Raw genomic sequence first — 13748 nt, 5'->3', positions numbered from 1 at the left:
TTAGGAGCATCAAAAAGCAGCAACCTGAAACCAGAAGATCGCCGGAAACGGTCCCAGCGCCGGCGAGAGAAAAGCTTCCGCCGGACTCGGCGGCGGAGGCAGAGAGGTGCGCAGAAAGGGGAAAAGGAAACAACGTTACAAAACATCCGAGTCGCCGGGAAATAGTCTGAACGCGGCGACGGGAGGTGCATAAGAAAATCAAAAAGCAACAGCATGCATGAAACCGTCCAAACAGATTCCGTATCCTGCTCGCCGGAAAACAGTCCTAGCTCCGGCGAGAGAGAAACTTAGCAGACTCAACAGGAGAAAGAAAAAGAAAAGAAAGGAAAAGAAAAGGGAGATCACTGTGTAGCGGCGGAAGCGGCGAAGTGGACGGAGGAGGTCGTGGAGACCTTGCTAACGCCGGTGATATTTCCCATGGCCCTGGCGAATGAGAGCTGGGAGGGGAAGGCCACCGTCATGAACGCCATCGCTGGTGTCTGTGCTTCCGGTGCTCTGCCTAGGCGGGGAATTTAAAGGGCGCGAAGCCAGCGGTTCCTGGAAATTACCATTTCGCTCTAACTGTTCTCTGATGAATACTTAAGACCGTAAATGAATATAACTTTATAAATAATTTTGGTGTTCAATTTTCACATGTAAATTCATTATGTGATAGGTTAGAAATTTTTAAAATAGGATTTATTTGTAGGATATTTATGTTGTCAACTATATAAATTTTCAAAAGAGTACGATAAAATATATATATGAGTTTTGCTATAGGTCGATCGGAGGTCGCTTGATCGGGACGTCACCAATTCGATCGTACATAATGAAGCGGCCGACCTGTTCTTCACTCGGCTCTACTATCATCGGAGAGGCATATTACGTCTAATCGAACTTAAGGTCCGATTGGTCGGGGTGGTGGATCGGATAACTTAGCATTTGACTCTTAACCTCGGTTGTAAGTGGGAAGGACAACCGCTCGGATGGTCTGGTCAACACTTCTCAAGCTCTCAAGGCCCGTTCGACCAACTTTGCCTGATCCACATTCTGTAGTCTCGTGTTGCATTTGACCATGTGAGTTTGACCATTTGACTTTGTCCTCTATGTCAATCGATTTTCGATGCTTGGGCTTACCTTGAGGGATCCCTCTTTATCATCACATCAATAACTAATCAAACAAGTAAAAAATTTTAAAGAATCAAATAAACTAAAGTTAAGTCCATATACAAATAAACCAAGTTAAATTTTTACAATTATTTTAATCACTTGATTCATTTTAGATTTAATTTTAAACATCTCAATATTTACTCGGCTCCACTTGTTTACAACCTTACAAATAATGTTACGGCTGACACGATTTAACCGGTTCATACCAAGATCGAACCGAGCACAGTTTGATATTGGGTTGGGTAGGTCTACATCCATTTGACACCTCTCGAATGAGAGCGTTATATTTGTGATAACGATCTAAATCATACTTAAGACAATGTCTAATAGAAAGAGAGAGAGTTTTTAAAATAATTAAATGAATGTTAGTGTATTATTAATTTTCCTCCGTGTCTATATTTTTAACTAACAGCCTTAACGACTATTGTATATTTAGAATAACGTTTAAAAAAAACTCCCTTTATTTTCAAAATAATAATTAAAACACCTCACTTAAATCTTAGGGTAAAAATAAAAAGGACGCCTTGTTAGAAACGATCAAAAAGGGTGTCCTTTCATTATACTTATTTCTATTGTCGTTATAACAATGAAAACTTCTCCGCAATTATTATTGTTACGATCAAATAACTATTCCATAAGTATAGTAGTTACGATGTTATAACTACAACTGTGTAGTTATAATTGCTACGAGCTTCTACAATAAAAATTGTCAATGGGTGTTGATTAGAAATAAAATACCAATTATGATTTGTAACTAGTATAATTTAATACTGTCTATAGTTAATGAGGATTAATCAATATTGATACAATCATAAAGAAAGATCTCCAAAAATGGATTCAAGCAGTGAAAACCGGTTGACGTGTAAGTTAATGTCAAACGGTCAAAATCGTAGACAGGGGCGGATCCAGTGGGGGGGGGGGGGCGGCATCGGCGGTCGCCCCCCTTGTCGGCAATGGAACCCCTAGTATTATGGGGCTCTACCGGTGGAGATGGAGGATACCGCCCCTTGTTTTTCATGATCGCCCCTCCATATTTGAACTCCTGGATTCGCCACTGATCGTAGAATCGGATGGACTACGAGACAATGAACTACGAATGACCAACCGGGCCTCTAGATTTGGTCGAACATGAAAAGCCCGGCAAACCACCTGAACAGTCGTCATACACGACTTGCCTGAGGATAGGAGTCAAATACTAAATTATCTGGCCCACCGCCTTCATTGATCGGACTGTAAGTCTGATTGAACATAATATGTCCATCTAACGACCATAAAGACAAGTGAAAGACACGTCAGTAATTCCATGTTGTAAAACATAAATCTATTTTTTTTATATCTTGAATTTGATGTAATATGCATGAAGTCATGCAACTCATGCTATGCTATGCTATGCTATGAATGAAATCATAAAAATAATTCATTTAGAGATTTGACCATTAGAAATATTTTAATAAATTTTTTTATTATTAATGTGATATAATAAAATTCTGAAAAAAAAAAGTTTATTTAAACATCGAACCCTAAAAGAAAGGTTGCATTCAATGCTTCTTTTGCCCTACAAGCTAATCAATGCATCCACATGGTATTTATTGCAAGTTAAATAACATCTAACTCTTCTTTTTTAAAAAAACAGGGTCTCTTTATTATTGTCATTGTAAAAAAAAAATAACATATAATTTTTTTCTCTCCAAAAATACTCTTCTTTACTTTACTATATTTCGACTTGCTCTCTTACCTAGTAGGCCGAGATTTACCAACTTCGCATTGTCGGAATTCATATTATATATTTAAAATAGATTCACCTCTTTGTTTGTCTCATGATACAATCCTCGGTCCATAAAGATAAAACGTCGGACTGGTGCCAATTGTTGATCACGAATAGAAGTGTAAATGAGCTAAGTCGCTTGTGAGCTATTCGAAACTCGATTCGATAAAAGTTCGTTTGAGCTTGTTTACTAGACTCGTTAAGATAAATAAACCAAGCTCATACTTCACAATATTCAGCTCGTTAGCTTGTGAACATGTTCGTTAAGTTTATAAATCAACTTTTAAATAAAAATAATAATAATTTTGATGTTGAATTTATAGATTTTACACTTAGTTATGAAAAATATAGATAAATTTATTAAATTTATTTATTAGAATAAAATTATAAATTTTAACAAGAATATTATAAATTTTTAAAAATATATAATTTAATTTTTTAATGAATATTTAAAATTTTATTTTATATTTATTAAGTTCGTTTAGGCTCGATAAAAACTTGAATAAACTCGTGAATCATGAATATATTCGTTAAATAAAGCTCGAGTTCGGCTCGATTATAAACGAGTCAAACTCAAACATCCAAGAGTTCGACTCGACTCGGCTCGATTACACCCCTAATCACGAAAGCAATTTACTCTTAAAATAATGTTAATAAAAAAGTACATCTTCTTTTGTTTATCATTAAACCAACGTCCTATTCCATCTCCATTCATTTTTATTCGTGATAATATTTGTTCTACACTGTTAACATAAACATTTCAATTTTAATCAATATTACATTATAATAGTCATTACCATAGGAATATTTCATCTCTAGTCCATAATAAACAATATTATATTATAACAATTAAAATATTACAACTGCTACAACTGCTACAATAAAACAGAGAGGAAAATGAAATGTTATTTTAAAGACAAGAAAACAGACGCGGTTTTGAATCTTAACTGATTCAAAACTGTTGAGCTCTCATCAATATTAGATATTGAAAAAGAGTACACAGACATGTGACACGAGATCACATGATAATAACTTTATTATTACGCTAAGACTTCTCTTCAACCATATTAATTGTCTGGCTGAAATAATTTAAATAAATTAAATATAATTTAACAAATAATCCTACAATAAATATATCAAAATTGCAATTTCTATATAGCAAAGTGATCTAACAACAGTTTAACTTGATCGAATCCTAAGAGAATTGAAGTGTTAGCAAGTGAAGATACAGCTGCAAGCACATTGCTGTATAGGCTTTCGATGCCGGAATGGCAAGGATCAGTTGGCAGAGAGCTGCGGCCAAAGGAGGGACGCTAGCGATGAGCAGAGGTCAAACACAATCGACTCATCCCGAGTCGAAATCATCAGTATATCCATGCACAGCAGCCAGAAAGATCAATTGGAGGCTTCATCATTCCATTTGAGATGACCAAGTTGTTACTAGCAGCCCTGTGTTTTGGGTCTGAGAGCCAACAGAATCTTTTTCCTAGGGCCCTGCAAGTGTACATATGGATGAGTTATAAAACAATCTTATTTTTTTTTTAAATTTATATAGTTTATATCACACAATTTCAGTCTATTTTCTTTTATTTAATCGTCTATTCGGAAAAGAAAATCCTGTAACAAGTTATTCATGAGAACACTGGAAACGAAAGGATTACCATAGGAAGGCCTATTGTCTTTAAATCGTCATCTGTCATGTGTTTAAGAGATGGCATATCGACCTGTGCAAGCAATGTTTAAAAAAAATCTGCATGAGTTAACAGAATATCGTTCGTTCCTGAGGAACAAAAGTTAGATATTTAGGATGCCTACCTCTTCTACCTTGAATGTCATCGAATATTTCTCTAGACCTCTGTCGACTGAAAGTTCCGTCTGCAAAGAGAAAAATGAAGCTGTCTTAGTATTAATTGGAGAATAAGATGAAGAATCAGATACAAAAATTCATCACGAACAGCATACAAGTACACGACTAGTGACATGTAATTGTTCGATAATACCACACAGGTTGTTTTCTTTAGGCAAACCATGAAGATTGGGAATGAAAGAGTGGAAGTCCAAGAAACAAACATTGATTGAAAAAGGACAACAATAGTTAGTTATCGCAAATTAATGCAAAATAGGATACAAGTTGGCAATTACCAAAGGAAAAAAGAGTTGTCAGTTGGACTTCTTAATTGAAAAAGGAATATCTACACCTCTTTCTGTGAGATTTTGTTCAATGAGGCTGGGACAGGATTCAGTGGAGGTTCAGCTACTGCCTTATATTTGAGTAAATTGCTGCTCGCAGCCAGTTGGTGCTTATATCCAGCTAATTTCTCGCTTTCAATTGGCTGTTGATGAAGTGCTGAAGCTAACTTCTCAAATTTGACAGATCGTTGATGCGTAGTCCCACTTCCAGGTATCAATTTCCATGGAAGGTATGATCTTGAAACTGGCTGCTGCTGCAGACCTTTTCTTCGAAGCTTATGCCGAAGGTCTTCAGCATGGAGTTTATCTGTATTTAAATTGAAACAAAGTCAATGCAAGTGTGATAACAAACTAATAAAAGAACTGTTATCTAATAAAAAATTTACATCTTCAATATATTATACATGAAACTATAGGTCTATTATCCTTTAAGGAATCATTTCTGCATGGCCGTTCCCTAAAGCATTGCCTGCATGAAAAATCCACAGATCAGCAGAAGAATAGAATGGAAAAGCTGAAGTTTTAGTTTGCAATTTTGCATAAAAGATAAGTAGGCTTCTAGTTAGAATCATGCATATCAATAATTGATAACCATAGATGATTCAATTACTTGTAGTTCAACATCATGTGTTATTCCAATTTTAAGGCACACTTCCTATGAAGTTGCCATTATGAACATACTAAGTTGTATAAACCAAGCTAGAAAGAATGCTAGCTCCGAAGCATTGCAAGATTTATGTGCTTAAATATTTTGAAGGATTGTTGCAAGTTCTTGTTCTAAAGACTTGAAGGAATTGCTTTAGTATGAAAGAACAAAGGAATCACTAAAAAATAAAAAAGGAAAAGCTAATCTATTGTTATACAAGGCTGAAAGCCTGCAATCAAATACAATCATCACTATAGAACTATGAACCAAGAAAACCGGCTCTACGTTCACTTGTTCCAAACAAACACACGAGAGTGAATTTGGAAGGATCGTAATTCCTCAGGAGTTAATCATGAATGAATTGTATGGCAAGTTATATAGTTGGAAAATTTGTTCCCCATTCTGAAGTACCACACGGCAAATTTACAAAAAGATGTTCTGTGTTCTCCTTGTGTTATCAAACAAGAACAATCGTTATGTGATTGGCTTCCATGATCTGTTTTTCATAACTTCAGTAGAAATTAGTAATTCCAGAGTTCAGATGAAAGATTCTAATTCTCCCATGTACGAGAATGATGTATAGTGATTTGGCTGTATATGTTCTCAGAAGAACAGACCCGCAAATTCTTTATCCTAAGGGATAATGATGCTATGAACCTATAATCCATGATTTAAAGCAAAATCAGAAGCCTTTGAATCTTTATGATGAAGCTGAAGGGCAAATCCCATCATTCTCTGGCTAAACAAACGCAAAAGAAGTAAATCCAAACATATTCAGAATTTCCAATGCTCGAACACAAATCAAGATGTTAATCTGCTAGAATAAACATTGGAAGAAATTCTAAACGATGAGTTCATACACCTTTCAAGAATGGACATCCAATTCAATAAATTCAATTGAACAGGTCCATAATCACTTTGAATTGGGACTTGCACCAATAGTAGACCAACTCCTTCCCCAGCAGATTAGAAAATCTAAGAAAACAACAAAAGGACTCCACTTTCTCAAAGAGAAAGAACGAACTTTTTAAACCAAAACAAGAGACCGTGAGGCACCGCCGGATCCTTTGATAAAGGTATATATATCTACTACATCAGCATGTTTATGATTAAACCATAGACGAATACACGGAATCGACTAGAATATATAGAGAATCCGAATTGCACGTTCTGCAGTTCAAAGGAGAATACACGAACATCTGCTCCTTTTTTTTGTTTGTTTTACGATGTGTTTTAGTCTTAATACGATCGATAATGGGGATTTAAAAGAAGGATTAGAGCTGGACTTCCCTGTCAAAGATCCAGCTAAAGGGCATGGTGTGCTCCGCCGTGTCCTTGGCCTTGGCCTGCACCCTCTCGTCGAGCCTCCTGATCTTCGGGGCCAGGCCGCTCAGGAACTCCTGCGCTGCCCTTCCTTCCGACGACAGCCCCTGCAGCTCCTCGACCTTCCACCGGCGAATGAGGAACTCGAGAATGTCGGCGTAGTCCTTGGCGGTGTAGACGCCCACGCGCTGCGCGACGGCGGAGAAGTGGGAGAAGAGGTCGCCGTCGCGGCCGTCGAACATGAGGCACGCCGGCATCGAGACTTTCTTTCTCATTCGGTCGGCGAAGGCGAGGACGGTTCCGTCGGGGTCCACCTCGAAGAGCTTCTCTACGATCATGGCGTACGCCGCCTCGTGCCGCTTCTCCTCCGCCGCGATGGTGCCGCAGATGCGCGCCAGCTCCGCGTCGCCGTGCGCCTTGGCCATCCGCGCGGTGTTGCCGTGGGAGATCGACGTCGCCCGCTCCTGGAACGACGTGTAGATGAAGCCGCTGTACGGGTTGTTCTCCGTCCGGAAATCCTGCAAATTTTGGCCGGAGTCCTCTGATCAACAACCAAATCAAAATCTTCCTTTCGAACAGAATTTGGGCAGATTTGTAGATAAAATACCAAATCAAAATCATTCCATCGAGGGTATATATATATATATATATATATATATAACCAGATCAAAATCTTTCTTTAGGGTTCACGATCAAAAAATTGGGCGGAATCTTGGATCAAAATCATTCGATTGGGGGGCAATCATCGATCGGAGAGCGAGAGAGCCTGTGTACCATTCCTGCGCGCATCAGGTACTGAATCGTCTTCTCAATCTTCTTCATGTCGACGCGACCGGTGAGGTAGAGGTACCTGTTGAGCAGATCGCCGTGGCGGTTCTCCTCCGCCGTCCAGGCCCTGGTCCAGACGGCCCACGGCGTGAGGCTCGCGCCCGTCTCGTCGCGGATGCCGTCGAGGTTGTTGAGGAAGGTCTGGTACGTCGGCAGCGCCTCCTCCGTGACCATGTCGCCGACGAGGCAGACGAGGTAGTCGTCCGGGAGCTCCCGGGAGCGGCGGCGGAGCTCCCCCACCTCCTCGTGGAAGCTCTCGGAGGCTGGGTCGGGAAGCAGGTCCGTCGGCTGCCAGCACTCCTCGACGGGCTTGAGGCGAGGCAGGAGGTTGGATTCCGCCCATTTTTCTAGGGTTTTGAAGATCTCGAGCTTTTGCGGCGGCAGCGTGTGCGTCACTTCCTCGTGCTTGTGGCGAGGCGGCAGAGGAATGTTGTGTTTTTCAGGAGCTTCAACACTACACATAAATAAAATAAATAAAATATTACATATATATCCATAAAGTTTGAAATATTTTATTTTAAACCCCACAAATATCTGAAAGATAGAAGACGAAAGGTTGAGAGCTTCATTGCATATTGGTCATTCAAAGAGCAGCAACCTGAAACAAGAAGTTCGCCGGAAACAGTCCCAGCGCCGGAAAGAGAAAAGCTTCCGCTGGACTCGGCGGCGGAGGCAGAAAGGGGAAAAGGAAACAACGTTACAAAACATCCGAGTCGCCGGAAAATAGTCTGAACGCCGCTTACACATAACCTTACGGGCGGCGGGAGGTGTAAAAGAAAATCAAAAAGCAACAGCATGCATGAAAGCATCGAAACAGATTCCGTATCCTACTCGCCGGAAAACAGTCCTAGCTCCGGCGAGAGAGAAACTTAGCAGAAAAGAAAAGAAAAGAAAAGGGAGATCACTGTGTAGCGGCGAAGTGGACGGAGGAGGTCGTGGAGACCTTGCGAACGCCGGTGATATTTCCCATGGCCCTGGCGAATGAGAGCTGGGAGGGGAAGGCCACCGTCAGGAACGCCATCGCTGGTATCTCTGCTTCCGGTGCTCTGCCTTGGCGGGGAATTTAAAGGCGCATCCAGCGGTTCCTGGAAATCACCATTTCGCTCTAACTCTTCTCTGACAAATACTTAGGACCGTAAATGAATAAAACTTTATAAATAATTTTGGTGTTCAATTTAAGAAGAACTTATTTATCAACATTCAAAGTAAATATGGGAATATGACTATTTAAATTACCAACTTCAATAATTGATGCTCTCATAAAGTTGAGAAAACGACTATATGACAACATGAACATGATTATGAAGTTGACTGAAGAATATTTAATGGTGTCTTATAAAATCAGAAGTGTTAGTATTGAGTTAGAGAAAGAGTCTTTGGTATTGACCCTTCGATATTTAAATCAATGATCCGTATATGAAGAAAAAAAGAATAGTAAAGAGACTGTAGCAATGAATGTATTCAAATGTGAAATATCACATACATTCGTCTGTAAACGGAGATCCCCTTTTATAATGTCACTGTAACATTTGTGCACGCAACTCAAAACGTGTGCATGTTTTCCAAAACTTCTTAAGAAAAGATAAGTCAAAAGGTGTCTTTCCTTAAACAGACACGTAAATATCTAATGTGATAGGTTAGAAACTTCTAAAATACGATTTACCTGTAGGATATTTATGTTGTTAGCGGCATAAACTTCCAAAAGAGTACGATAAGACGTGCATATGAGTCTTGCTATAGGCGGATCGGAGGCCGCTCGATCGGGACCTCACCATCTCGGCCGTATAGAATGAAGCGGTCGACCTATTCTTCACTCGGCTCTACTATCGTCGGAGAGGCATATTATGTCCAATCGACGGGTGTGGTGGATTGGATAACTTAACATTTGGCTCTTAACCTCGGTTGTAAGTGAGAAGGACAACCGCTCGGACGGTTTGGTCGACACTTCTCATTTAACTAGCCCTCAAGGCCCGTTCGACTAACTTTGCCTGATCTGCATTCTACGATCCGTAGTCCATCCAACCGTGTGACTTTGACCATTTGACTTTGTCCTCCATGTCAACCAATTTTTGATGCTTGGGCTCACCTTGAGGAGTCCCTCTTTATCACCGCATCAATAACTAATCAAACAAGTAAAAAATTTAAACAATCAAAGAAATTTGAATTGAGAGTTCAATAATATTTAAACGAATCAAATTCAAGTCAAATTTGAACCAAAATTAATTTCATATAAAAATAAACCAAGTCAAACTTATACAATTATTTTAATCACTTGATTCATTTTAGACTTAATTTTAAACATCTCAATGTTTACCTCGGCTCGACTTGTTTACAACCTTACAAATAATGTTACGACTGACACGATTTAACCGGTTCACACCAACATCGGACCGAGCACAGTTTGATATTGGGTTGGGTAGGTCTATGGTTGGTTTAATCCATTTGACACCTCTTGAAGGAGAGCGTTATATTTGTGATAGCGATCTAAATCATACTTAATTGGACAAAAAGGCGATAACGCTCGCCCCCATCGCCCCCGTGGACCTTGCCCAAGGCAATCACGAGGGGGGTTAATCACGATAGCCGAAGGGGTTAAGGGCGCAGTGGACTGAGGGACACGGGGATAAGGGATTTACGCCCTTGCTGCCGCCGCGATTCGAACCCACGTTCTCATTGGACAAACTTCTACGCCCCAACCACTTCGGATAACCCCGTGGGGCTATCTAAATCATACTTAAGACAATATGTCTAATAGAAAGAGAGAGCAATTGGATGATTATTTTTTTTATAATTTATTTTTAAATCATTTTAAGTTTTTAAAATAATTAAATGAATGTTAGTGTATTATTAATGTTCTTCCTTGTCTATATTTTTAACTAAAAAGCTTAATGACCACTGTATATTTAGAATAACATTTTTTTAAAAAAAACTCAGGGGCCTTACCCAGCAGAGGATATAGTTATCACGATGGAAGTCAAAGTCAAGATGGTCAACATTCAATTCTCATTGACCGGTCGGGCGGAGATGCCGAACAGTCGACGCTCAATGGAGTAAGGGACGCCGGATAGAGGAGAAAACGGTGTGCAGAAGCCGGTCCAAGCGGAGCAGAATTTGGCATTGGCAAAGCGGAACTTCGGCCGAGCGGCTACCCCGCTCGGCCAAGCGGCATGACTCGACATTGACACATCGGATCTCCGGCCAAGCGGGCGTGATGTAACCACAGTGCAACTCCGGTCGAGCGCACGAGACACAAGGAACAGCGAGGTGACCGACTAAACGACCAACTCACTTGACCCAGCAACATACTCTCTCTCTCTGGTATCCAACGACATCTCTTTGGGAGTTAGTGTCGTCGACACTGGGCATAGACATCTAGAAGATCGTACGGCGAAAGCTTCCACTGTCACCTCAGAGATATGCTCGGTCTGTTAAGGTACTGTATCAGAGACACTTTACTAATAAATCTTTTCAAGGAAAACTTTCGTAAGTGTGCTTGTCTTGGGAAGCGTGCACGCATGCTACAGAAGCTCTATATAAAGGGGGTCCAAATATCGGCGGAGGTATGCAATACGCGAGACACTGTGCTCTATACTGTTCATTTTTGCTCTGTCATATTTCATCGTCGGTGATTGACTTAAGCGACAGAAGGCGAACGCCAGAGACTCCTTCCCTGGTTCGGCACTGACGTCATATGTGTTGCAGAACCGAGTGGAGTCTATAGGCGGTTAGCGGGAACGCTACGTCCCAATTTTCCATCTCTTCGACTTTCGGACAAGATCAACTCTCTTTATTTTAAAAATAATAATTAAAACACCTCACCTTAAATCTTAGGGGTGGCAATTCGGTTCGGGTTTGAGTTGACGGGTTCAGGTAGACCCGACCCCGGGCAGGGTCTGGCCCGGACCCGACCCGGGCCCGTAATTGGGTCGAACCGGAACCAGCCCGACAACTTGTCGGGCCGGTTCCTGTTCATTCGTTGTAAAACCGGCGAATCGTCGGTTAATCGGCGGGTTGAACCGCCGGTTCAGCCGATAATTTTTTTTCCTGAAATGACCTCTCTAAATCATAGCCATTGATCAAAAAACGGTCAAATTATTCTAACCGTTGAAAAAAATACCCTAAAAATCCTCCCAACGACTACGAACCGCCGGTTAATCGACGGTTCCAACGGCTATGAACCGCCGGTTAACCGACGATTCATAGTCGTTGGGAGGATTTTTAGGGTATTTTTTTCAACGGTTAGAATCATTTGACCGTTTTTTGATCAATGGCTATGATTTAGAGAGATCATTTCATCATTTTTCACACACATCTTCTCTACTCTTAATCTCAGTTTTGTATTCTCTAATCTCTAGACTCTACACGCTTTCGTTTCCAATTTTCAATTACAATGGAAGGAGGTCGCGGAGGTGCATCATCTCGAGCTCGAAAGGGAAAGCAAATAATGAATTCGCGGGAGGAGAACCCCAACTGTAACGCCCCACCTTCTACTGACTAGGCTGTAAGGCCGGGGGTTACTTACATTGTGCTAAACTAATATGGGCAGAAAGCTGAACTAATTAAAAATTTCTGCTACTTGGTATAAAATCTGGGATCTAAACTTTGCATGTTTATCATACCATAAAACACCATTCTAAGCTACTTAATAGTTGTGTCTATGAATTTTAACATGATCTGATAGTATCTAAGTGACCCCAATCGATTGGAGGTTGAGCTCAATCGATTGCAACATATCAATTGATCCATTGATCGATTCAACGTGCTTCTGTGCACGGAAGGATCATCTGGATCGATCGCCTGATCGATCCAGTCTGGCTAATCGATCCAATGATCGATTCAACAGCTCTCTGTATGCTCAAGTCGCGATTCAATTGATCGGCTGATCGATTGAGGACTCCTCAATCGGTCAGTTGATCGATTCAGCAACCTTTTGTTCGCGGGACGTTTCTCCCGATCGATCGGCTGATCGATTGGGTTTCTGATTTCTCAGAAAACCACACGAATTCAGAACAGAACTTCCAGGAATCAGCTAAAAGTATAAACATTACTACTAGGCATGTCATTACTCATACTTTGCTATCTAATATCAGGATAATTAGCAGTCTATGCATGACATAATACATAGTTTCACAATTCTTGATATTTAACATCCTAAAAATGCAGAAAAGTAACAAGATCAGAAATACTAAGTCTTTAGATGGGCTAATCCCCAAGAATCTTTATTCCAAGTTCTTTCCCACACACATCTTATCGCATTGGCCTCCAGCCTCCGCTAATCCATCTTCATTTTACCTTTATCTGCAGTATAAGGAAAAATGAAACTATAAGTTTGGGAGCTTAGTAAGAACCATCTACCTCACAAAACATGCATTCGATGAAATCATGCTTTTTAAAAGATGCTATGCGGATATACATGATGAGAATCATACTAGAATACTGAAACATGGCAATCAACTACCAAACATAAACTATTTGTTGTATCAACAAGGAAGCTAAACTGATACATAATCTAAGCTAATATTAAGGTTAGGTTCATGCTGAAACTGTACCATATTCACATAACTGATTTGTGAAGTTTTTGAAAACTATTTTCATAATAGATAAAAATACTAATCATGCTGCTGATGGGTCCGACAACTATACTTGCTATGCGTGCATCCCTAATTAGACCCGAGATAGCTAGTCCCGAATCTAGTAGGGTTTACTAGGTTATCAAAACCTAGGGGACGACTATGGGAGCCCAACCCAAGGACCACTGAGAGTCCAATACAGTGCCACTGATAAAAGTAAAATAACATTCATAAACTGTTTTATCTTATCTTGCTCTTACCAGGTTATCTGAACCTA

At 40.2% G+C, this 13748-nt stretch overlaps 2 protein-coding genes across 4 annotated transcripts; both read right to left on the bottom strand.

Moving 5' to 3' along the window:
* Positions 1–3994: 3994 nt before the first annotated feature.
* On the bottom strand, positions 3995–8974 carry LOC122003062 (stearoyl-[acyl-carrier-protein] 9-desaturase, chloroplastic-like). 3 transcript variants are annotated; one of them, XM_042558494.1, is made up of 7 exons: positions 8807–8974; positions 7848–8355; positions 5491–7591; positions 5057–5411; positions 4730–4789; positions 4576–4638; positions 3995–4408 (listed from the first exon to the last, which is right to left on the bottom strand). In XM_042558494.1, exons 1-3 carry the CDS (start codon positions 8920–8922, stop codon positions 7025–7027), a joined length of 1191 nt encoding a protein of 396 aa, XP_042414428.1. In that variant the 5' UTR covers positions 8923–8974; the 3' UTR covers positions 3995–4408; positions 4576–4638; positions 4730–4789; positions 5057–5411; positions 5491–7024. The 3 variants fall into 3 exon arrangements, with proteins under 3 accessions (XP_042414428.1, XP_042414427.1, XP_042414429.1); XM_042558493.1 differs by having other exon boundaries at positions 5509–7591; XM_042558495.1 differs by having other exon boundaries at positions 5113–5411; positions 5509–7591.
* Positions 4505–5731, bottom strand: LOC121999803. The gene is made up of 6 exons (XM_042554434.1): positions 5715–5731; positions 5509–5573; positions 5113–5411; positions 4730–4789; positions 4576–4638; positions 4505–4531 (listed from the first exon to the last, which is right to left on the bottom strand). Exons 1-6 carry the CDS (start codon positions 5729–5731, stop codon positions 4505–4507), a joined length of 531 nt encoding a protein of 176 aa, XP_042410368.1.
* Positions 8975–13748: the final 4774 nt, after the last annotated feature.

This window comes from Zingiber officinale, chromosome 7A (assembly GCF_018446385.1).
Source record: "Zingiber officinale cultivar Zhangliang chromosome 7A, Zo_v1.1, whole genome shotgun sequence".
NCBI lineage: Eukaryota > Viridiplantae > Streptophyta > Magnoliopsida > Zingiberales > Zingiberaceae > Zingiber > Zingiber officinale.
This window is presented reverse-complemented; position numbering and strand designations above follow the sequence as displayed.

Excerpts from the sequence above, each read along its gene's own strand:
- LOC121999803 (XM_042554434.1), bottom strand. Across the intron at positions 4,790-5,112 it reads ACAAAATCTCACAGAAAGAG|ACGGAACTTTCAGTCGACAG; the intron begins GTGTAGATATTC and ends TTCTCTTTGCAG. Across the intron at positions 4,532-4,575 it reads AGACAATAGGCCTTCCTATG|GATTTTCTTTTCCGAATAGA; the intron begins GTAATCCTTTCG and ends AACTTGTTACAG.
- LOC122003062 (XM_042558494.1), bottom strand. The coding sequence starts at position 8,922 with ATGGCGTTCCTGACGGTGGCCTTCCCCTCCCAGCTCTCATTCGCCAGG. Across the intron at positions 8,356-8,806 it reads GTCCACTTCGCCGCTACACA|TGTTGAAGCTCCTGAAAAAC; the intron begins GTGATCTCCCTT and ends ATTTATGTGTAG. Across the intron at positions 7,592-7,847 it reads ACCTGATGCGCGCAGGAATG|GATTTCCGGACGGAGAACAA; the intron begins GTACACAGGCTC and ends CAAAATTTGCAG.